The sequence below is a fragment of the Varanus komodoensis genome, unplaced genomic scaffold, assembly GCF_004798865.1.
Source record: "Varanus komodoensis strain SLA01 unplaced genomic scaffold, ASM479886v1 scaffold19, whole genome shotgun sequence".
NCBI lineage: Eukaryota > Metazoa > Chordata > Lepidosauria > Squamata > Varanidae > Varanus > Varanus komodoensis.
The window spans coordinates 10,249,440-10,276,193 of record NW_025335550.1 but is presented as its reverse complement, the minus strand read 5'-3'; the positions used below and the strand labels follow the sequence as shown (position 1 = coordinate 10,276,193).

Genomic DNA, 26,754 nt, shown 5'->3' with positions numbered 1-26,754 from the left:
CCTCAGCTTAGAGATGCTTAATATGAGATTATGAATGTCGGGAAGCGCCGAGTAAGATCTGGCAAGAATGGCAGGTAAGGCAGGGAGGTTTTTAGAGCAGAGAGAGGGGCCAGGGTGTGGGGCAGCTTCGTGCGCAGAACAGTGTCAGTGACCCGGAAGAAATAGACCATCCTAAGTCATGTTCCCAAAGCAAATATCCAGGGGTGACCTACCTAGGAGCCTTTTTATAGATAAGGTGCTTGAATTCTGGGTGGACGCTGCCTGCTGACTGGCAGGAAACAGTTAGGAAATTAAATGTTGCCAGTGTCCGCCATCTGTGAAATGGGTAGCGCTGGCCTTCTAAGCAATTCCTTCATAATGTGCGACTGACATGCATGTTTCTGAGTGAGCTAGCAGCACCCACTTGCCAACTGGGATTACTGCGTCTGTGGAAACGCAAAACTTGCCGGCTTGCTCTAGTCTCCACGAGAGTGCATTATCCCAGGACAATTAGATCTGTAAACCAATCTTTGCCAGAGACTGAGGTTTATTTTATTTAATTAAGGCAGGTTAGGCTGCCTTTCAAAATAAATTTCTTTTCCAAGACGGCTTATGAAAAGGAAAACAAAGCAATAAATTACACCGTGTCAAACAGTTTAAAAGCGCATCAGCATAAGAATCTAAGCGAAGAGCCAGCAAAAGGAATGAAATCCGTTGTTTGAAGTCTGATGGCGCAAGAAGAGTTCCAGAACCCGAGTAAAAGTAGGGAGACGGTCTGGTCAGTTTCCCCAGCGAGAGCGGTCCCCTCATGGCACCATCACCTGCAGTGTTCTGTTTCTTGATGCACTTTTCTCCTTTACTTGCGCCTTGAACCTGCCTGTGCTGTAAGGGTCATAGGAGTTAAGTGAAATACAAAGCCAAGTAATAACTTGTATTCGGGCCAACGGAAGTGTCACAAAGCAGTGAGCAAGCTGTGGGATCCTTCCAGAGCTCTTCTTCAAGATGGATGTTATGAAGAATGGGGCAAAGAGAGAGAAATTAAAAATCTGGGCACAGTGGTAAAGGTCAAAAGACCGCAGTTTGTAGTTGTCGTCCACCCACTATGTGCTCGCACGCACGCACACGCACGCACGCACTTGTTTAGCAAGCTTCATGGCTCAATGGGGCTTTGAACCCTGATCCCTCCCCACCCAGTCTTCTTAATCCGGCCGTCCCCGGCCTGGTGTGCTCCGAACTGCAGATGGGCTACATGTCTGGCAGTTGAGTCGATTCGCTGATGATGCTCAGACGGTTTGGTCCGGGTCCAAAGAGCTTTCTGTGAATCAAGCTGAGAAGGCAAAGCCGCCTTTAGACAGAGGTCCGGCCGCCTCTGCTCAACGGCATCACTCGATATGAAACATGGCTTTTAATGGGGTGAAAACAAGGGACAGCCGGGGGCGCCGCACTCCACAGGCTTGGACTGGCATGGCTTCTTCCTTGCAATTTTATTCTCTCTCATCTGCAGAAGAACACAAGCTACACAGCCTCTGAAGCAGCTGGAAAGGTGTGCGTGCGTGCATTTGCGTGTGAGCGTGTGCACACGCACAGGATATCTGTGCCAGCTGAGAGCCAAGGCCTTCCAGAAGCAGGCAGTTGCTCAACGTATTTATTGATATCAAATGGATGTTAATTGAGTTCTGGGAGCGCTGCGATTTGATGCAGAGTTCAAAGGGATTTGGGGTGTGGGTGCGAGGCGGCTGTTGCAGGGAATGTGTTCAGAAGAAATTGGCCCCCAGGAAGCGTAAGCTGCTAGGTGAGGTCTGGAGAAGCTTTCTCTTGAGGGGGAGAAGATACTGCTAGATAGTGCGCAGATTGTTCTGAGCAGAAGGCGAGGCATTGTTGCAGAAAGCATTTAAGCATTTTTAAACACAGACACGGTGGCGGTGGGGGTAGAGACACGACGTGGCTCAGCTCTCCCACTGCCGCTGTCTGCTGCCGCCAGCTAGCCGGTAACAAAACATTCCTGCCTGGTGTGGACGGAGGGCTGGGAGGCAGAACGCCTAGAAGCCTGAGGAAGCTCATATCCTCCTGCCTGTTCGTGGAGATCTGCAGAGCACAGCCTCTCGTTCGTGTGGTCGCCTGCCGAGCTATGTCCGGAGGCAAGCAAGGGCAGGGCCTTCTCTGTGGTGGTTTCACCGAACTCTCTGCTCTGTGCAGCATTCTGGGTGGTTTGCAGGGCCCTGTCGAACTTCAGTTGCTGGCTCTGGTAACTAGCTTGGTAGACCTTTTCATTGCTGTTTTTTATCCTTGTATTTTATTTGCACGCTGCGCTGTTTTGTACCGTCTTGTGCTTTGAAGGGCAGTCTATACATTCATCAAACGAAATCGGTAAACAGGCATTCACTTTGCTTCCCCCACTCCTCCTCTGTCACCCTCTGGGCCTTCTAGCCTTCCTTTTGCGTCTGCAGTGAGATGCCAACTCTGGGCTGGCTTGGGCAAGAGCTGTGCTGATTAATCTGGCGTTCTTCCTTCCCCACCAGCATCAAATGTGGGAAGGAGCAGCGCTGGCTGGAGACGGGGTGGCTCTGTCGGGAAGCTGTGCCAGAACACAGAACCAGGAGTGGCTCGCTCGGACTGATTGAGCACAGGCAAAGCCTCGTCCTCCCTTGCCCAGAAGCGCCTGCAGTGGCCCCAACCAGCCTTGATGTGCGCCGGGTTGGCGAAGGAGATGTTCTGGGTCAGAGGGCGCAGCGTCTTGCTCCATGCACACAGGGCTCCTTCTTCAGAAATGAATCGCGCTGTTGGTCTAGAACGGTTTGTGGCGCATTGGAGAGGCCAGGCACCCCCCGGGCCCGTTTCTGGCTGTCAGCTGGGGATCATCCCCGCCCGTTTCGATTGGGGGGCACGTCCCTTTCCAGCAGGGCGAGCAGAAGAAATCACAAAGCAAATCCGGGCAGCCACATCTGCTGATTGTCAGCTTCACTGGGTTCAGATCCTCACTGGGCTTTTTTCCGCTGCTCCCCCCTCCCCGCCTTTGCTGCTTCGTCAGGGTCTCAGCTGTTAATTACCTTTGCCTGTCAGCCTTGCCTGCTAATCTGCTATCACTGAGTGGAAAGCAGGAGGTCAGACAACAAAGGTGAAGCTGCCACACAGTGCCTCTTGTCATCTCCAAGCCAGATTAGTTTCATTGACTAACTCCTGGCTGAATACCGCCAGTTAATTATAACGATCACAAACCCTCCCCTTTTAAAGCCACACAGTGAGAATTAAGGGTTCTGAAGTAAGACTTTGGCTTCATTAATTGCCCGGCTCTTTGTGATGCTATTGATTGATAAGGCTCTGGCGTGGTGAGTAATGGCCTCCCAGCTCAGAGGGGATTAAACCTGCTAATTGTTGTCGGCCTCGCGCTGACAAGATAGACTTCAGTGGGTGTCAAATCCATATCGGCGGCTTCCTTTGTCACGCGCAGCAGCATCCGTGTGGCAGCTCTCCAGAATGAAAGTACGGCGCAATAACCCAGGAGTCATTAATAAAGCGCTCTAGCCGGCAGTGCTTCAGCCTGCCCTCCTTTTGCCGTGCTCTCCGCCGTCCCCGAGCGCCTCTGTCCTCCCTCCAAAGCTTTGCCCCCAGGAGCGTCGGGCTCCAGTAGAAATGGGGGTGAGGAAGAGAGGCCTGCGGGCTTTCACAGAGTGGTCCGTCGAGCAGAGCACACAGTGACGTGAAATCCATCCCGTCCACTTGACGTTTCCAGAACAGACCGTTTCCGGCTAGGGCGGGAAGCGGCACAGCTGCCACCCGGATTTTGGGTCGGGACGACGCGCCTCCTTTCTGCTGACGAACGTCTGTGAAGCGGCAGTGGGTGCACCGACAGGCCGTGGTGCTGTTTGTTGTTGCTTCTTATTAATCAAGATACCTTGGGCCGTGCTGAGCTCTTCCCTTTTGTGCTTTGAATGCCTTGCTCGCCTGCTGGAGAGCTCTCTAAAGCTGGGGGATTTTCGGGGTCCTTAGACAGGGTTCCGTCATCTTACACGCAGGCACACTCTCCCTCCCTCACTGTGATGACAGGGGAACCAAGGCTCCAGGAATGAGGTGCGCCTGATGCAAGGGGGTTAGGAGAGGGAGTGACCCCCCCCCCACCGCCCAGTCCCAAGATTTGGCTCATGCCTGGGATTCATTTGGCTCTGCGCTTGTCTGCCCCAAGTTGAGCACCATGACCTGTCTCTGCCCCTCCAGCTGGGAGCCGTGGTGTGTGCGGGGAAGCAGTCTGTGTTCCCCACCTCTCTAGTGGGACAGGAGGGGGTCCCCCCCACACACACACCTCCTTTTGCATTTCAGACACCTCGCATGTCACAGGGGGCAAGACCCTGCTCTTTGACCAAGTCCCAGCAAAAGCACATTTTTGGCCGACTGGCACAGCCAGAGAAATGTGCTGGCTTGTCTATAAGCTCCTGGTTAAGGCCCAGTGAAACCACAGGTTTCCTCACTTGAATATTCTAGCAAGCCCTTGGCAGTTCACTCCTGGCAGTGAAGTCAGCCTTACTTGGCTTCCTTGTCTCGTGGACCACTGGCCAAACCCATTCGGCATGTGTGCAAGCTGTCCCTGGGCATGTCCCCAAAGGGTCCAAATCATGGCAGCTCTGCCCAGAGTCCTGCTCAAAAACACGGCGACACAGCTCCCTTGCCAACATTTGCTGCCAAATGGAAATCGCTTTTCTTTAACTCGGAATGGCTGCTTCCTGATTTGAATGCCCATGTTTGTGCACACAGAGACTTGCCCTGGTTTTGATTCGCTTTTCATGTGCGTTATTTGCATTGAGGTGCACAAAGCTATCCAACAAGGATGCCCTAGTTAACATCCTATTTGTATTTCTGCACCAGCCACCTTTTCCTCAGTGCGCACTGCTCTTGCTTCCATTCCTATGGTGGTGTTTTTCCCTTGCAAATATCAGCAACTTCTCCTGGGGGGGGGGGGGTTAAAATACAGGCGTGTTATGCAAATTGCAGCAAAACTGTACTCAAGAGTTAGAAGAGTTGTTCCATTTACGCAAATGTTCGTCTCTTTATAGGCAGTTTTCCGGCCCCTGCACGTTTTTCAGGTTTGGTTTGGGATGGATGCTGATTTTTCCTGAAACAAAGCGGCCGCTGGCTCTCCTACTGCCCTAGCACTCAGAGAGCATGTCGGTTCCATTAGCCTTTTCACCTTGCGGCCCTGCCTTCCTCCTGGCTCGTTTCCCGCTGGAAGCCATTCTTTCTTGCCAGTGCTCAACAGGTGGGGGCTTTAAAGGTGGCTGCGCAGTAGCGCTCGATGTGAGATCAGTGGTGGCAGTAACTGCTTGTAACCATGCGCTGGGTCGCTTTTGATGTCTGTGCCATGCCCAGTACGCGTTAGACAGTTGGTCAAGCGTGGCCCAGAGACTGGGGTGCAGTGGGGAGAAGCGTCTTCCCCATTTGGGAGCAAGAGGGTCGTGTAGCTCAGGGATCGCCACCTAGCCAGGTTCATAGGTCTATAAGACAAAATGTTTCTTTAAGCTGATGTGGCAAAATATTCAACTCCTTATGAGGAAAAGAAAATAGTGCTGAAAAGCTGCGAGAGGGTCTGTCCGTTGATGTCGCATCTGTCCTTGAGATCTGTGTGTTCTGCTTCGGCCGCCGCAGAGCACGTGCCCCTCAAACAGTGATGCCCCTCGTGTTCTCAAGCGTCTGGGAGGAAGAAGTGCATGGGCTCCCCTGCCCCACAGGCTGCCGCCTGGATACAAACGTGCCCCCCACCCCCATGACAGTCTCTGTTCCTGATCTGGCAGATGGGTGCCGCCGAAACCAGTGGTCGCAGACCCCCCGGGAGAAATGTGGGAGTCTGACCAAATGCCCTTGGGTTCCTCTGAAACAGTGTCTGAGGACACACTCTTTGCACAGCTGAGCATCATGAAGACGTGCTGGAAGATCATGCTCAGAATCCTCCTACGACGGGACACTCTCCAGACGTATCAGCACTTCCCGTCTAATACGGATCTCTGTCGATCTGTTCACAGGGTCTTCGATAAGCAGCGAGTCTTCTCCAGTTTCTTCTCCGGCCACCAACCACAGCTCTCCTGCAAGCACACCCAAGCGAGGACCGATGGGGCCCCTCATTGTCCCGCCAGGAGGGCACACAGTGCCAAGCACGCCCCCCGTCGTGACCATCGCCCCCACCAAGACTGTGAATGGCATCTGGAGGAGCGAAGGGCGGCAGGTAAGCCATGCCATGCACGGGCCCGGCTGGAGCGTTGGGGCAGGAAACGGTGTTTCTAAAGTGGCAAAGTCTGCGGGAAGGAGAAAAAAAAGTCAGGATACAGTAGGCGACCATAGGCAGACCTGAGAGAATCTCTGGGCTTCCTAACAAAATATTTCCCTCAGTTTCTAACCAAAAAAGCTAGAATGCTTTGCTTTTTAATAATCGGGTCCCATCACTTTGACGTGGTGTATTGAAGTACCGCGTGAGGAGGGCCTTGCCGAGCAAGAGCAGAGTGAGGCGTGGCAGGTGGTCAGTAACGGTAGGGCTTTTCCGGTGGTGGCCCCCTGGCTGTGGAACGATCTCCCCAGAGAGGCTCGGCTGGGACCTGCATTGTGCTCATTTCAGAACTTTTCTTTCTTAGCCCTTCGGTTTTAAAAATCACGCTCGTGCATTTTCTGATCTTTCCACTATCGGAGGCTTTTATTCTTGTTTCAATTTTATGTGAAACTGGTGGTTCCGTATCTTCACCGTGCTGTTGGGTTTTAGGGTTGCAAGCCCTGCCTTGAAATGCTGCAGATACTTTGCAGCAGCAGTGGCGCAGAGAGCTGGGAATGCATTCCGGGCATAAATGCATTTCGGGCACTTTCGTCTCCACACGTGCAGGGGAGGCATGACCCAGAAGGCTGCGCGCTGCTTGGGAATTCAGGGCAAGTGAGGAACACTGCAGGGTTGAGACGGCACAGAGGGTCCTTCGCGCTCACGTTCCTGCTTGCGTGTCCCTTGAAACACAGGGCAGGCCAGGTGCAGGGTGGGGCTTAATTTGGCACAAAGACGCCGCGGCTTCTCTTTGTGAGATCCTGTCGGTTCCAAAGAAAGACACAGCCTGTGTGACCAGCAGCTAGTGGTGCAACGCAACATGTTGTATGTGCGGCAAACGTTCCAGCCGGGGGGAGAATGGCAGCATCCACGTCGGCACCTTGGATCGGGCACCAAGAGTGCGAAACGGCGGTTGTGAGCAGGCGAGTGTTGCCCGGAGCCTGTGCAGGCAGGCCACTGGTGCAGCCCAGTGCAGGTAGGTTGGAGACAGCCCCGCTGCCTTTGCTGCCTGCATCTCGCTCCCTTGCTCATGGGCAGACAGCAGCAGGGAGCTGAAGCATTTGCTAATTAAGAATCATTGTTCGTGGTTATCCTTCCCTTGTATTTTACCCGCGCTTCCCAGTGGGATCACAGCTCTTGGAAATACTAATTAAACCACAAACAGAAAAGGAGAGGGAGGGGAAGAGAAAGCAGGACCCCTGGTGCTCGGAAGAAGTGCAAATTATGCCGCAGCACAGAAAAACACACATGCCCCGAGCTCTGATCATGCTGGAAGGAAGAGGAGGCTTTCTCAGGCCTGCTCCGTAACACTTCCCACCCTGTTTGCTTTAGCTGTGGTCTTCTTCATTGTTATAAACGACATTGGGAAAAAGCAGCCTAGGTTAACTAAGTGCAGCTTATTGCTCTCTGCATGAAGAGGGAGTTGCAATTCTCTTTACGTTCTGCGACTGCAGTGGGCTTTAAGAAAAGGCACAAGGAGGGAGACTTGTCTCTTGAGCCGAGAGCCGAAACAGCACTTTCCTCACACAATAGGCTTCCCTGCAGATAATGCTCATCGTCCCTTCGGCACTTCATGGTGTGGTGCTCCTGAGCCTTCGCTCCAGGATTCCAGGACTGGACCTGCCTATCCTCCTCCTCCTGATGCGAGCTCTTGGAACATATTATGAAGCATCGTGTACACAGGTCTTTGCGCACATGTGCCTCAATTTGAACTCTCCATAAACCAGCTTGACTTCCCCGCAACCTGCAGCTGCTTCCAGCCTTCCTGATGAATCCGATTTCACTGTTCCACATCTCTGTAGAAGTCCGTCACTCTAGGACAGTGATGGCGAACCTTTTAGAGACCGAGTGCCCAAACTGCAACCCAAAACCCACTCATTTGTCACAAAGTGCCAACACTGCAATAAAACAAGAAAACTGAGGTTTTCATTGAGAAAAAACAACTCACAGCCAGTCCAAGCAACTATATATCCGTGGCAGTGCAATGCGAAAGCTCGGACGAGTTGCGGCTAATGAGCTGTGGCTCCTGACGTCATTGCCGGGCGCCGCTACTCCTTTTGGAGCATGCACATGGCCCCTATGCGCGCTGTTATCCGATGCTTGGCTGCTGGGGCGATGCTGGGGCGACTTGGCCCATGTGCTGACAGAGAGGGCTCTGCATGCCCGCTGCGGCACATGTGCCATAGGTTCGCCACCGCTGCTCTAGGAGAAAACCCTCCATTTCCTTTTGGAATGTTCTGCAACCCTTGAGAGACGGCAGTAATAATTCTGCTCCAACAATTTGGTGCTAATGAAGTACTAATGCCACCAGGGAGCGCTCTGAGTAGAGAGAAACCAGGCTGACTCAACAGATGATATGGCCAATCCATCCTAGTACAGGAAGTTGATTGAAGCTTTAATTCTATTCCTTGTGGATGGGGAGAACAGAGACCAGTAACGTGGTAAAATAAGATGGAGATGGGAGGAGAGGGCCAGGGCACGGGAGCTCTGAAATTCTGAAATCAAAGTGGCGGCTTGCTGCTGGCGCCAATCCATCAGAGGCTAGCGTTTTTTCAGAGATAATATGGAGTCTTTTGAAAGGCTGAGTGGAATGAAGAATTGTCTATTTTAAAGCTAATAGGGCATGTCCCATGGTCTCCGTGGCAGAGACTGCGCACTAATCACCGGAGAATGACTGATCTTGCCACTCTCTCATTCCCGCTTCCCACCCCCTCCTTCCCATCTTGCCACACTCTCTCCTCTCGCGTCGCAAACGCATTGCGAGTTGCCGCTAGGAATCGGATGCAGCGCAGGCATCACTTTGGCGGCTGGCCCAGAACGGCTCTTCGTGTTCCTTGAACGGGGGTTTCCTTTGCGCAGCCCGGTTTGAAAGATGCAAGGGGCTCTTGGTTTGGCTTCATCTCTCAAGGATCCAGCGAGGTTTTTGTGGCTGGAAACCCAAGCTTTTCTCTGCTGCAAAATATAACTATGAACCCCTTCAGGACTGAACGCAAGTCTTCATGGTGCTCTGATCTGGCCAGGGTAATTAGCACAGCCAGATTACTTAGCCAAATGTACCGGCTGTGCAGATCTGGTCAGAATCCAAAGTGGGGTTATGTGTTGGGACGGTAATTGGACCATAACTGCCTTCTCGTGCTCCCCATCTGCTTTGTCCCTTCCAAGCCCCTTCTTTCTCAGAGGGGGACAGGGAGCGCTGGCCTGTATGGCCAGGGTAGTGGGGAAAGGCAGACATTTGACCGGAAGCAAGAGCGACCCCGGAAATTATCTTGAGGTCATTGAATTGAAAGCAATGGCTTGATGATCCAGGCAGGTCATGAGAAATGCATTTCTTGTGGAGGGGTTGATTCAGAAGGACAGCAACGGGCTCGTTTCACTGCAGCAGCTGGGGTCCAATGCGTGGCTTGGTGTCTTGGCCTGAGAGCCAGCTACTGCCTCCCAGTCTGTCTGTGGCCTCGGGCAACTCACTTGCCTCCCCTTCCGGTCCAGCGCCCTCGGCGGAATGCCTTTGCAAGGCCTGCAGGTGGCAGGGCATGAATGCCGTGCAGCTGGTTGCGTCCCTCCAGCAGCCCTTGCTCAGAAAGACAGAGACAGCGCGCACCCAGTTGGCTCGAGCCAGAGAGGAGGCTGCATGTGCTGCCACCGCTTAGGCTGAGCTGTTACGGGACGGTGCCTCTGGCGTCCAGAAATGTTGCACGCAGAGACTGTGTGCAGAGGCAGCGGGTCTTGCCAGCAGATCGGGAGTGAGGTGGAATGCTCCGAAAGTCTTACTGGCACTGCAGGTTGTAAGCTGGGCCAGCGATGCTGCAATCCCACAACTTCCCACTGTGTCGAAATATGTTGATCCTTCGCATCTGTGCGAGAAAGCAGGCCCTGGCCTGGCCTCACAGATAAGAAGCTGCCACACACTGTCAGTGCACCACAGCCTTCCTGAACTGGTGCCTTCCAGATGTCTTGAACTACAACTCCCAGAATCCCTAAGGATCAGCCATGCTGGCGCTGATAGCTGAAGTCCAGCGCAACTGGAGCGCACCAGGCTGGGGAAGGCAGATTTGCTGCCGTCCAGATGGTTGTGTACCAGAGGCACCGAACGTAAACTGTAAAGCTGTGCCCAGTGTCATCCAGACTCCACACCGACCCAGCTGACATGTGTACAGGCAGTATATCATCAAGGAATTAAATAGTTTCCAATTTAGTACACTGTTCTAGTCTCTTAGAAGCTGGTCTAGAAAAGATTCCCATTTTACATATGGAGTATATGAGGCAGATCCAAAGACAAGAGAATTACTTGCGAGACTGAGTCAGAACATATTCAGAGCAGCACATCAGTAAAGAAAAGTGAGCCAAGCCACAAGTCTTATCACAGACGTTTGGTCAAGAAATTAAGCAGGATCCGTAGGGCCTAGTGAGTCTGTCTAAGCGTTTCATTTCCTTGCTGGGATATTTTATGTCTGTGTCTCCTCCCGGCACACCCTTCTGGGCTCAGAAGCACTAGAGCTGTGCTGCTGTGCTTGTGTGACAACAATTCACCACAATACTAACGTGATGAATTAGGTAATAATGAGGAAAATTAGGGAAGCAAAAGTAGGGAAGCAAAAATTAAAACTGTCTGATGGGTTGCTTATTCAATGTTTCCAAGTCCTGCAAAGGAACCCGATCCACAATCAGACTTTTCAGCATAGTCTTCTAAAGTTGCACCTCAAGAGTCGAAAACATCGAACTATTTACCTGTGGCAAATGCTTCTTCTACTCAGGCCCCTGAACTTCCCTTTGCTTCTTCATTTCTCCTATCCAGATGGTAGGACTGCGGGGAAAGGGGAAAGACCCAGTATGGCAGCTTGATGGGAAATGGTGCCCCCGACTTAATTCAGTGCATTCCTATTCCAAAATCTAGAAACAGCAGCTGTTTAAAACCATTAACAGTTAATCACAAAATTCAGGCTGAATCAACCGCACTGACAGACGAGGACTCTCTTCCCCCTTTAGTCCCACAAAAGTCTACCCAGCCCACCAAAATGCTGCTCCATCCCTGCTGGATAAGCTGAGCTACGGCATGAGGAAGTTCCCCTGTAAATCAGGCTGAGACATCAACCCGAAGCGGAATCCTTCCTCTTGCAGAATGCAAATCCTTGATCCAACCCGACAGGTTTGCAATCCAAAGGCAGAGGAAAGAGCAAACTTGCTGTTTCCAGACTGCCAAGAGGGCCTGGCTTTGCGTATGGAGCGTCTTCTGCTCCCGGGCCGTCCCCTCCATCTTGTCACCTATCTTCTGATCAAAATAAAATATAAACGGAATGTTAATTGTCTTATTTCCACTGGTTACAGTTAACCTAATTGGAGTGAAAGGCCAACTATTCCGACGGGAGTAAATGGGTGGGCTGGACCCCCTTCTTCAGTGCCTAGGTAGATCCTGCCCCCACCCCTCACCTCACCTTGTAGGGCCCTGAGTTTCACCACTGGGACGCTCACTAAGTTGAGCCCCTCGCGGAAAAGTCCCTTTGCCGAACGGCTTTTGGGGCCCTCTCCCAAAGGCAAATGGCCGGTCTGGGTTGCTGATGTTGCTTTCTGCGAGGGGCCCGGTCCTGTTTCCTGCAAGCCGCCAATGAAATGCTTGACTAACCCGTTTATTTTATGGCCGCTATCAAAGGGCTAGTGGATTTATATTTGCTGCGGTGTTTCAGGCTCCAAAGGCGTCTGTATCTTCTCGGGATGATTAATGGCTCTGGGGAACAAAGCAACCGGTAAATCTTGGAGGCAGGAGCAGCGCAGCTCCCCTCCGCGGCCACTGCTCTCCCTCCTCGTTCCAGCCAGCCAGCCGGGCTGGCCGCGCGTGCAGCAGCCTCTGCCTGCATGCAAATCCAGCCGCTGCCGAGCAGGGGAGAGCCCACCCCCGCATTTACAGCAGCCCCTCCCCACGGACCTCCTCCTCCCTGACGAGAAGGGGTCAAGGGGGGCCATTCAACAAAGCCCTTCTCTTTGGTGCGCCTTTTCTTCTCCATGCACAGCTACTCCGTCTCGGCGTTCGTCGTGGCCGCCTTCCCTCACCCTCTTGCCTCTGCCTCCCTCCCCGGTGCATTGAGATCATTGTCTCATAAATGTACCTTCTGGAGAAGGTTGGGCTGGCGGGCTGGCTGGGGGGGGGGGGGGGGGGGGCTGGCTGCCTAGCGCTCCAGGCACGTGCCGTGTTCTGAGAGCGAACAGATGTTGCTTCTCATTAAAAATTCCAATCAGCGGGCCCATCTCTTTGAATTAATTATGGCCGATGTATCTTCTGAAGAGATTGTGAAAACCTTGAGATGCTCTCAGCTGCTTGCAGAGTGTTTGTTGTGGTCGTATTTAGTAAATACACTTGACTGATACAGGCAGTTCTCCCGGTGGCACCTGGCGTTGAGCCGCTTCATCCTGATCTCAGGCACGTGTCCCAAGGCGTCGCTGTCTTGGGTGGCGCAAAGGGAGACAGTCCAATTTCGGAGAGACGGATTATACAGACCTCTGGCTTTCGGTTCTGGTCCTGTAATACCTCCTGTTGCAGTTTGGAGCGCTTTGCACAAGGAAATTCTTAAGTCCTCTTTGGCTCCAAGGATTGTGGATCATGGACTCTGCTCCCTTTGGAAGGAGGGAGCAGTGGAACTGGAAATGGGTGCCATTTGTGAAGTTTGTGAGGTGCCAAACTCCACCAAGGCACTTCTAAAGCAATGGTGCGGCCTTCTGCCACTCACCAGGCCTATTCCCAGCCCAGTTTAGACACTCCTCCCAACTCTCTGCCCAAGTCCATCAGTGTCCCAGTGCGGGTCACTGGAGTGGGCCTCCCACCTGCGCACTTGGCCCGCTGTTCTTTGCCTCAGCGTGGCAGGTCTTGAGCCTGTTTTTGTGGATCAAGTGAGTGGGAATGGGGTGGGGGGTCTGCAGCACTCTCTTTCCAACTGCTTCCAGCATCCGCAAACTGTTTTTTCCCCTGCCTTGGCACACACTGAGGGCGCTGTTGAGTGTGGCCTGCCTCCCACAGCCCCCTCAAAGCCATTAGAAGGGTTTTATCCTTTTAAAGGGGCCAGGGAGAGCGTTCCAGGGCTGCTTGGCTCCCGTCCAGGCGAAATGCACATTAAATGGACCCACTGGCCTTCTGGGCTCGGTGAGCGCTGCTACTGCCGGTATTTTAATATCGAACGTTGGCGGTGTGCGGTCTGGCCAGGTCAGCGTTTGGCGGCTGGCTTGGGACGTGGCCTCCCCTCAGAAGCAAAATGGTTCCCCAGATGGGATTTTTCTCCTGAGTCCTGCCAGCCCTACAAGTCCATTAGGTGGCTAATATTTTATCTTTTGAGAATGACTGGCAAGGCGTGGGGAGCAGGTGGATGGCTAGGCTCCCTCTTCCGAATCCCAGGTAGTGTTCTCCGTGCCAGCTACAGGTGGCTTCCAGCAGCTCCCCACTCCTGCCTCCTTGCAGGATGCTGTTGAATCGTCATGGTAAGTTCACACTGTGGCAGGTGCTTGCTTGCACCAGCAAAAGGAGTAAACAGGCAGCATGGATAGGAATTCCTAGGATCGTGGATTCTGCCCTTTTGAAAGGCAACTCTCAAAAATGCTGTGCAGGTATCTGAACAATTCTGAGGCATTTCTTAGTTTGGAAATAAAGCGCCATCAGAGGGCCAGTGCGTAAAGCTTTGCTTTCTCTTTCTGACCTTGCTGGTGGCCATAGCTGCATTCGTGTTTAAAGCAGTGCAGAGTGTTTGAGCTGGGCAACCCAGCTTGGCCTCCCTTTTCCTGCCACCTTTTCACATAGCGTAGGGGCTGTTCCCATGTAATGCTAAGCTGCCATGGCTGAACTTCCCGCTGGGCTTAATGGAGTGTGGTGGCTGCCATTTTGTATGTGCAAGCACTGGCGGTGGGCTCAAAGCTGACCCTCCCCTGCAAAGAGTCGTAACTTGTTTGTGAATCATTTGAAGGTTGCCCCTCTGCACAAGTATTCCATGAATACACAACACAGAAGGCGGAAGTCCCTGCGAACACCACACAGCAGGTGTGCCCGTGGGTGCCATGTGCAATGGGCCACGAGAACTGGAGGAGACTTTGTAGGCCATCTAGCTCAAGCTCTGCTCATATTATAACTTCTTTTGCTTCGCTCTCCTCCAAGCTGAACATACCTGATTCCTTCACCTTTCCCCATAGAACGTATCTTCAGTATCCTGATCATCTCCGTTGCCCTCTTCTGAACGCGTTCCAATTTGTCGATATTCTCCTTAAGGTCAATGCCTAAAACGGACACAGTGCTCACAGGGAAGCTGGAGCTGGCAGAGGTACAGAATAAAGTGTTTCGGGAAGGAAGGTTCTTTGACGCTGCCTAAACTCGCACTACTCTTTTTATAGCTGCATCGCACTGCTGGCTCATGCTCTTCCTGCACTCAGATACAGTATGGAGATTTTTCGCATATGCTTCTGCCATCCTTTGTCCATATTTATAAATGCGCTATGTTCTTGCTATCACAGAAATGTAAAAATGTGCCATTTTCCCTCGCTGAATTGATTTTTTTTCATTTTTGGCTCAAAATTTCTATCCTGTCGGGGTCATTTTGAATTGTATTCCTGTCTTCGGATTTGCTTACTCTCTGTCCCAGTCGCTCACAAACCTGATACGGATTGCTTGCACTCCTTCAGGCAAGTCATTGATTAGAGTGTTGATGAGTGCCAGGCCCAAGGCAGAGTCTTGCAGCACACGGTTAGGAACCTTACTTCAGTTTGATGAGAAAATACTCCTGAGCGCTGCCATCTAGCTCACGTTTAACCACTCTGCTGTTGTGAAATGTCTTTTCAGAAAATAAGATGAATGGCATTTACAGCATTCCTACAATCCTAAGAACAGGGTTAAAGACACACACAGTGAGATTATTAGTCTGGCAGGATCCATTCTTGATGGATCTTAAAATAGATGGACTTCATCTAGGCCCCTCTTGCCAATGCAAGAAACCCACTGCTACAGTACGTCGGATCAGCCTTCCAAAGCACTCTGCTCCATCACACTTCCACTTCGTGCTTTCGGAAAGTTATTCCAACAGTTTGGTCAAATTCCTGTTTCTTACATTTTGAATTCACTGATGCAAATTTTCTTCATCCATACAAATCACTGTACTGTTATCAAGATGCTTACAAATTGGCTCCTGCAAACTGGTGTTAGGCCCTGGTATTGAACTCAGATTGACTAGTCCACTTTTCCAAATCCTTGTTTGCCCATCTCTAGTTCTGAGGCACCATATCATGGCCACAATTTCTGTTTTCTGAATATCTAAATGTAAGTCCATGAAACAGAACTTCTCTGACAAAGTAAAGATGATGCTGCCACTCCAGCCCAGGCTTACCCCTGAAACGAGATGTAAGGGCTCTCCGTAGTATTGCATGAAATTTCTCGGTATCTCCATGTTGGAAGGCTATAATTTCAAGCTAGCTTGGGCAACCCGAAGTTCCTCCACTTCAGCATCTTTTCCACCTCATGGCATCAGTATTAAGCAATGGGCAAATTAAACTCTTCATAAATTTAAATGAATTAAGTAGAGATTGGGGTACTGTTTTCTCATGAATAACTATATTCTGGAATAGTCTTATATGATAGGTAACTAGCAAACATTTTTTGGAATTTCTTCCTCTCCATCTGGCGATGTCTTTTGGATGTCCTAGAAATCCTTAGTTGCATTGACACACTGGTTCCATGTCGCTTAGACCTGCTCCCCTCTTAGGATAGGTATGAACCCAGTGAGAGTATTATGTGCCCCCATTTGGAAATTGTCTGAAAACAACTCGCTTGGCTCTCTAGTTCAAGACGCCGCACGAACTGTCCAATCCCTTTTGGCCAGGACTTTATCCTGCTCGTTTCTTGTCAGTGGGGGCTGCCTGTGGAGCACCTGGTCTGCATATTGAGTGGTGAAGGTGCTGTGAGGCTGCCGTGCAGGCCCAAACCAGAGGCTGCTGCCGCCGCCTCTTCTTCCGTTTTGCCCTTTGTTTTAGCGCTGCCAGAACAGATGTGACTGTGAACAGCATGCAGCTGCCTGTGCAGCTCATGCCAGGGCCGGCCAGTTCAGGCCAGGCCGCTCTACCCCCGTGGCAGGTCCCTAATGCACTTCCCACATGGATAACTATTGCCAGGATCTCCAGGATGACATGGAAGCAGCTGCCGCCCCAGACGATGCCAGGCCCACTCCAGGAATCGCTGGCACGGGGCTGTGGCAGGGGCAAAGACTGCGAGAGTTGCAGCTGGTCAGAATGCAGGACAGTCTCTCTCTCAGCGCTGAATGCACATTTCTGGATTGTTGCAGAACACACTCCAGAACAGATCCACAAGAAGAGCAGTGCTGTGGCAGAATCCTGCTGCCAGACAAATACTGCTGGGAAGTCCACAGGCAGGCTGTGTGCTGCAGTCAAAAGATGCTTCGCTGGGTGACCCTGAGTTCCAGTGCAGGGGGAGGGAAAAATATATCCACCTTCTCCATTCCCGTTCCGACAATCGTACCTTCGTTCCCCTTGGTTATCTCCTCCACCCTGCTTACTGGGAAAGTGCCGAGGCTCATGGCACCGTGCCAGCGTCAAGGCCAACTTAGGAGTTCCTAGAGCCATTGCAAGACATTGGAGCTACAGCCAGAGACAAAACAGAGACAGAGCTGAGATTATGCTGTTGGCCCAGCAAGCTTGCAAAGCCAGGCTCCCAATGTTTGTACCACAACTAGGAGCCCACTGAGAACATCAGTTCAGACTAGACTGGAAGCCTGTCAGGTTGGCCCCACTGTTTTTTCATGTAAGCCAGTTTTTGTTTTTCAGAAGACAAAGCAGTGGATCCGAAATAACATTTTGCACACAGTTTGGCAACGATTCAGAATTCCTTTCTAAAAACACGCAGTTTCACTTTCTGCAACTTGACTTCAAAGGTTCTTTTTTTTTTTTTTTAAGTAACTTTCTGTCCATGACGTCTAAGACAAGTATAAATGTCTCTATTTAATGCTTCTTAGACCTCTGGCTCTGATGTGATCTGTGGTTGAGAACGCTGAAAAGCCTTCACATTCCAGCCATCCCACAAAGACCTACGTGGCCACATTCGAAGAAGCATGGAAGGCAGCTTTCGAAACTTACGATCATCGTGTGGGGAAATTTTTGGACGCAGCTTTGGATGGGCGCCTGGTCAGACTTGCAGTGCGTGAGATGCCTGTAATCTCAGCACACTTACAGGCAGGTCCAGTCTGCTACGATCTAGTGGCACCTGCCTCCGCACGACAGGGGTGTTCTGTAGCGTGTTTTAATAGCAGAGGCACCGTGCGACGCGTCTGCATTCATTTTCACCAGTGAGGCTCTCATGTCAGTCATCTGCTGACATGTATGCAAGCCGACGTCATCCACACGGCTCTTCTGCATAGCAGATGTCTCTCTTTCCTTTCTCTTCCATTGTGACGGCAATCTGATAAATACCGAGAGTTTCAACAGTGACTTATGCCTTGACAACACAATCATATCGCATGGAAATGTATCCGTTGTGTTCAACTAACCATCGGTAGCTGCGCCATCTTGTTGCGAGTTGTTCGGAACTTTGCTCCTGTCTGGACTGCAAACTACTTGTGTGGCCTCAGACCAGTCAGTCTTTTCCAGTGTGAATCTCTACTCTGTTGGATTAGGAATGAGGGCAGGAGGTAGCGAGGACCAGCCCTAATCAGTGCTTTGCAGATTAAAAAAAATGGCAGAAGCGTTTCTTTGGCTTGCGGCCACTCTCCCAGAAATTGCAAATTCCTGTGGCTTGCAGGAGCCCCGACACCCGGTGTGCTGCTCACAGGATGGGGTGCAGTCCCACTATTGGATGGGTGCGGAAGAATCCTCTCCCATGTTTGCCCAAACACATCTGCGCTTTTTGTGTCTGTTCCAGCTTTCCTCGGGTGGAGTGCCGGTTATGTTTGCTCACGGCTCCTTTTCTTTCTTAGCAAGAAGCTGGGTCACGGAGCAGTGGTGGAAACGGCGGCGGCGGCAGCAGGGACCGCCTGATAGCTGAGGCACCGTTACCCCAGGAGAAAGCGAGTGGACCAGCGGTTCCTTCTCATTTGCTTGGGACTCCATACTCCTTTGGAATCCCACCCAACGCCATTGTGCAAGACTCCCGCTTCCCACCTCTCAAGTAAGTGATGCCACAGCAGGGGTCCGAGGGCAAGTGAAATGGCAGTGGGCTAGAGGGGCAGCCCATTCTTCTCCGAGGGGCGAACATCCCGGGAAGTGATCCCTGTCTCACCTGTGTGTTTGCTTTTGTCCGAGGGTCCTTCTGCACATTAGCTTTTACACGATAGTTTCCCATGGACTCTGCGCATCACCTATATGGGCTTTTTCCCTGCATATTAGTTTTTACATCACAGTTCCTCATTTCCAGTTGCAGTACTGTGATACCACTTTTGTGTGTAATAAATTACGTAACCGTAGAAGGAAAAGTCTCACTAAAGTTTGCTCTACCCTCTAAAAGACTCTGTCCATCCCAGCAGGGAGTTATTCTGCAGCACTGAGGGGAATACAATTAAATAAGAGCTTCACTCAGGGTGGGAGTATCATCAGCTCATTAATACTGGCCAAAACTTGACCAACCTCACTCAGGTCCTGAATTCCTGTTGTTCCTAAGATGCAATGGCACAGATCAACCATTCACTGGCAATCGGGGCCTGAAAAACTGCTCTGACTCCCCTCCGTGTGGGAGGGGCACAAGTGTCTTTGTGAGATTCATTCAGGGACCGTGTGGGAGGCGCATTTGGAAGAGCTGCTGCAGATGTCCTGAGCTGCCTCCTCTCTCCACTCTCCCCTGTCACGTAGCAGTCTGCAGCGGCCTGTCCACCACGTGGTGCCTCCCAGTGCGGTTACGGAAGACTACCTGCGGAGCTTTCGACCCTATCACACAGCGGAGGAGCTCCGCATGTCCTCCCTGCCTCCCATCACTCTGGATCCGGCGACGGCTGCGGCGTACTACCATCCCAGCTACCTTGCTCACCACCCCTTTCCTCACCCAGCCTTCAGGTGAGACGCAAAAGCCGCCTGAGAAACGTTGTGTGCTCCCTCGTGTGGGGCCCAGAATTTGACTGAGTCGTTGGGCAGTTCCCCAAGCATGTCCTGCGGTACCACTGTTAATAGACAGGTCCTCGACACAATGGTGGGTTCTCCAAGGGCTTCGGCGCAGTTGTGGCAACGCACAACAGGCAATCACTTAAAGCAGCAGCAGGACTCTTGATGCTGGTCCATTAATTTCTACTTCGAATGAGGTCCTGTTGAGCATGGCTGCCTCCGCACAGCTTCTGTTGTGCCCTGGTCAGCAAGACGTGCTGCGGCCGTGGAGAGCCGAGATCGAGCACAGAACTCGGAGCACAAATACCTTTAAGACAACCTGTGGGAAACCTACGAATCTGCCTCTGGTTTTTTCTTTGTGACTAGCAAGTCTGCCGTGTCATAGAGACTGTTTATCTGGATGCATAGCAATGGATGGCTGTCGGGTGTGTGTGAAATTGTCCCTTGCGAGATCCACTGAGGAGGTCCCTCTTTCGGTACTGCCACCTGCTGTGATAGGTGTCAGGTGTGTGAAAACACAGGAGTGCGCCCTTTCTTTGTAAGCATGCCCCGTCTCTTGAATTCCCTTTCCAGGGTCATGTACCTGGTGTCTGAGTTTGGGGCACTGCATGAAAACATGCCTGTGTGTGTTCCACCTCAGGTCTTCCAATTGAGGTTGCAATGCCTTCCTACTCTGCCACTGTTTTTAGTATAGTTTTCAATGTTGGCATCCCATTGCTAAAATTGTGCTAGCTGCCTTGCTGCCTTGATATAATGCTATGAATAAAGCAGAAGGACAAATATATTGAGTAAAGATGGGGTGGGGGAAAGAAAGACGTCCTCCTCCTCCTCCTCCTCCTCCTCCTCCTCTTTGTTCTCTCGTCGTTGCGAAGCTGGAGCTTAGCTGGGAGGGCCATGTGACTTTCAGAACTGATTTCCTGTGGATTCCAAAGGCATTGCCCTGCTGGTAGCTTCAATGCTCCAGACATTTCCAAAGCCAGAAACTTCACTCACAGCTTTGGAGCTTCTGTTCCGAAGCTGAAGTCCATGGCCCTACATTTTTCCCCATCTGGGTGATTCGGCTATGGTCTCCCACTAGCAGCACCTGTTCATTGAATCCCTCTCCAGCTGTTTCTGCATATAGCAGATCCATCTTCTTGGATCAGAGCGACCAAGAGATCAGTCCATCTCATTGGACTAGAATGAGGGTCTGCTCGCTCGCCAGATTCTGTCTGCTGGGTAGACGAAAATTACGGTGGCCGGAGCTAAGGAAGCTGAGTGACTTCTTTTGATGGACGGCTCCTTTCTTTTCAGGATGGATGATTCCTACTGCCTTTCAGCTCTGCGCTCACCTTTCTATCCAATTCCGACTCCTGGTTCTCTCCCACCCCTTCATCCATCAGCCATGCACCTCCACCTGTCAGGAGTGAGGTACCCCACCGAGTTGTCTCACTCGTCTCTCTCCGCCCTTCAGCCTGAACGCATATCCAGCCTGACTGCAGAGAGGTATGGAACTAGTTCGGTCTCCTTGCGGGTTTTGGGGACGACGTGGAAGCTTCCCCTTTGAGCTTACTTGAACCTTGCTTGTTCTCTTGGTTTTTGCAGGCTGCAGATGGATGAGGAGCTAAGGCAAAGGGAGCGCGAAAAGGAGCGAGAACGGGAAGCCGATCGCGAGCGAGAGAGGGAACGGGAGAGGGAACGTGAGCGGGAAAAGGAGCTGGAACGTGAGCGAGAAAAAGAGAGGGAGCGGGAGCGGGAGCTGGAGAGACAGCGGGAGAGAGCCCGGGAGAAAGAACAGAGCATCGTGAAAGCCATGGAAGGCCCCTTCTTACCGGTGTCAGAGTTGCATGGGATAAGAAGCCATCCTCCAGAGGAGCGTGTCAAACCATCTGAGCAGCTAACGCCAAATCGAGCAGGTGAATCCGATGCTGCTTTCCTTTTGACAGACAGAGGCAGCCAGGTCTGCTTGCCACGGACATGATACAGCCGACAAAAAGCTGAGACATGGCCCTTGGCTCCGGGGCATTAAACAAGCCTGAGGAGCGTTGATTATATGTGGGTCCTGAGCCAGCTGTGCTACTGGTTTTGGTTGTGATGGTCGCTGTCAGAATAGTTGTGTAATTTGAAGTATTCTGTTCCCACATAGGCCCTAGTAGCTGGGGTGTGCTTTGTGTAGTCTGCACATCTGTAGATTTGCACGTCGCGTGAGGAATCCGGTTTTTGCTGTAGAACTGGACATCAAGATGTTTTCTGAAGCATCCACACAGGCCATAATTTTGCACAGCAAGCTCCAGGGAGAATCCCTTAATTTGGCCACTTTCTGATGAAACCTTTCGAACAAGCTGAGAGATACCAGCAGGCCTTCTGTTCTGTAAAGATCTCTCTCCTCACTGGCCATCCAATGTCAACATTCCTTCCTCTTCCATTCTCCACTTCTGCATAACACTGAATGCAGTTCACTGCATTATGCATGGGATCTGCACAGGGAGAGCGACCTCTTCATATTGCATGAAGCATTAAATCATAGCTTTGTTTAGCAGATGTTCATGTTTAGGGTTAGGGAACAGATTCGTGCGGCCAAGCAAGTCCCCGTTCTAGAGCATGTACGTTCCCCACAAGATCTGTGTGACACTGTTTCCCCCTGAGTTAGACTCCTTTTTTGTCCAGCACAGGCACGGCATAAGTGATATAGCCCCCAGTTTTCCTGGTGCTGCCTTCAGACTGGACAGAGATGCTTTGAGCAGTCAGCGGCATCCCGAGCCTCACCGAATGCCAAAGCCTGTTTTGCGTGTGAGCGTTTGCATCTCTTTTTCTTCTTCACAGAGAAGTCCAAGGATTCTTCTGCTCTCCAGACCCCCAAGCCAGTCCAGCATCCTTTGCACCAGTCATCTGCCTCGCACCATCCAGTGCCCAACTTAATTTCCAACCACAGCATCTTCCCCCTGCCTGGAAGCAGCACAGCCACGGCCCTCCTCATCCAGCGCACCAATGAGGAAGAGAAGTGGCTGGCGCGGCAGCGGCGGCTGCGGCAGGAGAAGGAGGACCGCCAGTCCCAGGTGTCGGAGTTCCGACAGCAAGTGCTGGAGCAGCATTTGGACATTGGGCGCCCCCCCGGCCAGATGGACGTGGAGCACCGACCAGAGAACCCCCGGTAAGGCTCGCCTCTCGGCGGCCGGACCGCACCGGTCTCCCCGAGCGGACCAGAAGGTGCCCCGGCGGAGGCGGCCGCTTTGCTTGCGAGGGAGCAGCCCGCCTGCCACTGGGGGGAAGCCACCTCGGAAGGATAAATGAGGCTCAGCATCTTCCTCTGGCTGCACGCAATCTGAATTGCAGCGGGCCTGAGCTAATGCCATCCGACAGCTGCCTGGAAGCCTGGGCAGAATGAGCACGGTGGCCGCCGTCCAACTGGCGGTGGCCAGGTGTCCCTGAGACGGTTGTCACTAATTGGTGCCATCTTTGGCAGATGGGAGGGAGCCGGGACTGGGCCTTGGAGACGTAGCGCTGAATGGGGTACAGCAGTGCCGGCGCTGGCACTTCCCGGCTTTTAACATGTGGTCCAGGAGGAGGTGAAAGAGTCCAAGGTTGGCCTTTAAAGCCTTATTGCCCATTTGGCCGGGAGCAAGATGACTGTCGGGGCACCAGGCGAGGTCTTCCCGGTGCTCCAACCATATTCTGCAGTGCAGTCACAGTAATCAGTAATGGATATGCTGCATTTTGTGGTCAGCATGGCAGAACGTTGGCTTCAGGTGCTGGGATCATTACAACAAAATCTGCCAATTATGCCCAGTCCTAATCCGGAGAGATCGGATTTTACCAGCACGTGACCCACATTATGAATAGCTAAGCACCTGCCCAGAGGTTTGCATCTCAGGTAAATAATTTATCTCAAATACATGGCAAGAAGCTTTTAACTAGTGACCTGAAGTATTCAGGTTTGGTTAACCAGAAAAGGCAGCTACCTTTAGAATCCATTAGGCTGTTCGGACGTCATTTACTGAGAACCACGTCCCCCTAACAGTCAGTTTGTGCGTGTGACTGGAAGCAGCGATCTTAACGTTTCATGAGTGCCGCCTTCTTGAGTCTTGCTGGATTTCTAGGGGCTGCCAACAGCCTTACTAACCAAACGGCGCTCACATGGACCCGTGGATTTACTAGTGAATCCGAATAATTTTGGATGGCGATATACCCACATGAAGCCAGGCGAGGCTATGAGACGTAGCGAAATCAAAAGGAAGGAAACATCCTGCCTCTCCTTAAAGGAGCACATTTTACAGATGAAAGGCCCAGCTCTTAGCAGTGAAGCTTCTGGTTGGCCTGAGAAGGTCGCTGCCTGTTTTGGGCTGTTTGTTTGTTTGTTTGTTTATTTATTTATTTAAAACATTTCTATGCCGCCCCCATCGCAACAAAGCCTCGGGGCAGCTCGCAAAGGATACATAAATACCTAAATAATAACAATACAACAAATTAAAAAAAATGGTTTAAAAACCCCCGGTGCATTCTCGGCTAAAAATTTAAAATCCTATTAATTCAAATAATTTAACAACTAAAATAAGTTTTAAATAAAAAGGTCTTAGCCTGGCGCTGAAAAACAAATAATGACGGCGCCAGGCGGACCTCTCTGGGGAGCGCATTCCATAGATTGGGTGCCACCGCAGAGAAAGCCCTCCTCCGGGTACTCACCCTCCTAATATCTTTCACGGACGGTTTCCGGGGAAGGGCCTCTCCCGCTGATCTCAAGGGGCGGGAGGGCATGTATGGGTGCAAGCGATGGTAAACCACATTACAAAGCAGTTGCTGTGCAGACCCACAAGAGCGTTGGCGATCGGCAGGTGCATCGAGGACGGAGCCTTCTCTTTTCCGCTGCATTTTGCCTGAAAAGCACTAGGTGTCACTCCAACCCCAGACTGCCACAGACAAAGCCAGAAACTTGGCTAGGTCTGTTTTTTCGCCATGGGGTCGGACGTGTGTCCAGAACACGTTGTTGAGCGCTGCACACCTGCCATGGCAGAGGTGTCCTCCAGTCCCGTGACTTTCCCAGCCGCGAGACATAGATGGTCCTTCGGTAGCAGCAAGGAGCAACTTACCGTTAGGGCCGCTCTTGGTGCACCATGCTTATTCTTGTGCATCCCCTCCCTCTTGCAGATTGGGACCAAGCCGCCCTGAAGCAACTAGCCGAGACCAACCACCGCATTTTGGAGGGCCCCCTCCACTCATTTCCCCCAAGGCGCAGCACCACCCTGTGCCCACATCGCTCTGGAACCCTGTCTCCTTGATGGACACCACCACTGAACCCCGAAGGATACCAGACAGCCACCCTCTCCAAAGCCACGCCAGCCAGTATGAACCCAGCCGGCAAGCCATTCCCCTCGTGAAAGTGGAGCGGGTATTCTGTCCGGAGAAACTCGAGGAAGGGGCCAGGAAGAGAGAAGCCCTGGACAAGTACCAGCCAGTCAGAGAAGCTGGGGGAACAGAGCATGGGGGCTTTTCCCATGGACCCTTCTTAGCAGAACTGGAGAAATCCACACAGAGCATTCTGAACCAGCAGAGGGCGTCTCTCTCACAGACTGGGCAGTTTGTGGATGCCACGAGCAACAAGCCTGGGTCTCCTTACAGACCTCCCTTGCCCAGGGGCCAGGATCCCATGTATGTTTACGATGAATTCTTGCAGCAACACCGCAAGCTTGTCAGCAAACTGGACCTGGAGGAAAAAAGGCGGAGAGAAGCCCAGGAGAAAGGTCAGTGTTGAAGGGGCTGCAGTATTTCCATCACCGTAGCGCCCTATGTTCTTGAGAATGAAAGGGTATGTTTAATTTCTGCTGGGTTGTGCTGCTTCCTCAAATGTAGGAAGAGCTCATTTCTAAGCGATGTGTCTTCCTGAAAACCATGCCCAGTGCTTAGAACCATCAGTGTCCAGGCTTTTCTTGCTTCCCTTCAGGAAATGACGTTTCAGTCAAGCATGTGGGTTCACTTGAAGTCGTGTTTCATGGCTTGCTTTGTGCTGAGGCACTTGTGTAAGAACAAGCCTGCCCTTCCTGAAGACCTGATACCCTTCCTTGGACAAGGCAACAGAGGGAGTAGCTCCCCTTCATTAGCCTCACATAACTTCGTGCATCTGCTTCGTTTGTGGTGTTTTAAAGAACCCTTTTATGTTTTGAAGCAGTGCAGCTTTGGAAACTTCAGGGCTTTTTCAGTGGACATGCAGAGATCTCAGAGTGGGCTCGGTCCCCCATTGCACTGGCTCTTTATTGCCTGTGTGGGGCTGAAGGCAGCTTGACAGCGGTGCCTAGCGCTTCCGGCCCAGCATCTCTGTGCTGCAAGGACCGTGCCGCTAGAGCGCCGCGCACGCGGGAACCCTTCAGGCAGCGCACTTCCGTTTGGATTCCATTTCACAGTGGCTGGAAAAAGCACCCAGCTGGATCCTCCTTCCCATGGAGGCATCTCGAGGAGCAAGTCCTGAATGGCTCTTCTCGCCTATGTAGGCAGGGCTCCACCGTGGTCGGATCGAAGGGCACCGCTTTCCTGAGTGGTCGCTGGATGGCTCTGTAATTTCCAGGAGCAGGAAAATCTGTTCCCTTGCCCTGCATGAACCCTTCTTTGCTGGGCAATCTGTCGGATGTGCCCAGGGCTGCAGTTGACTTTACAATGCCTGGTAGGGGCATAAACTAAGGGGAAAGCAGACTTTTGGGCTTTGCCACTGCCTTGGTAGCTAAGGAGTCACGCACCTCTTGAGGAGCTAATTGACTTTGCAGTGCAGCAAGCAGCTCCCTCTCCCCACTGCGTCTGCAGACCACCTTGAACACCCGAGCCAAGCCGCTCAGCAGGTCCTGCCTCCAGGACAGGCCCATTAATACATGATGAACTGCGACTAATAAAGCAGCTTTACATATTCCTCTGGAATGCGCAGCCAGAGTTAAAATAGCAAAAGGGAGCAAGTCAAAACACTTGGCTGGGAGTGAGGGAATCCGGGTAGGGAGAGGGCAGGACTTCTGCCATGTGCTGCCACAGCCGCCCTCCACGTTCGTCTTCTTGCCTCGCGCGTGTCTGCTTCCATCTGCCGCATGAACCGAACGCGGTGCGCTGGCAGCGTGGCTCGTTGCTGTCCTACAGGGAGCGTGAGCGAGGTCTCCCGTGCGGTTCAGGCATGTGCGGGAGAGTGAGAGGACCCGTCCCTGCTGGGCACAGGTGCTCCCACCATAAAAAGGGACGTTGCGAAAGGACCGAGTCCAGGTGTCTGCCATGTCAGCTTGTTCCGCACCAGCCAGTCATGAGCAGCCTGGCACGCTGGTGTGCCTGGCTGGCTCACACACACACACACGCACGCGTGCGAGGTGACGGCGCCTGCCGCCACAGGAGAGCCTAAGCACAAGTAGAGTCGCAACCTTGCCTTCTGACAAACAGAGCAGTGTCGTCGCACATCCCAAGACGCCTCTGCCGACCTCACTCGTACGGCGGGCCCA

General features: G+C 52.1%; 1 protein-coding gene across 6 annotated transcripts in view; it reads left to right on the top strand.

Annotated features, from left to right (window-relative positions):
* The window catches only part of GSE1 (Gse1 coiled-coil protein), a 197,711-nt gene that overhangs the window by 158,454 nt on the left and 12,503 nt on the right, over positions 1 to 26,754 (top strand). For 5 of the 6 annotated variants that reach the window (XM_044427847.1, XM_044427848.1, XM_044427851.1 and 2 more), the window contains exons 3-9: positions 5,988 to 6,187; positions 18,205 to 18,395; positions 19,073 to 19,273; positions 20,612 to 20,803; positions 20,903 to 21,213; positions 22,121 to 22,448; positions 24,440 to 25,032. In XM_044427847.1, coding sequence (XP_044283782.1) covers positions 5,988 to 6,187; positions 18,205 to 18,395; positions 19,073 to 19,273; positions 20,612 to 20,803; positions 20,903 to 21,213; positions 22,121 to 22,448; positions 24,440 to 25,032 — 2,016 coding nt within the window. The remainder of the gene's footprint in view (positions 1 to 5,987; positions 6,188 to 18,204; positions 18,396 to 19,072; positions 19,274 to 20,611; positions 20,804 to 20,902; positions 21,214 to 22,120; positions 22,449 to 24,439; positions 25,033 to 26,754) is intronic. The other variant, XM_044427846.1, reaches the window with a different exon arrangement.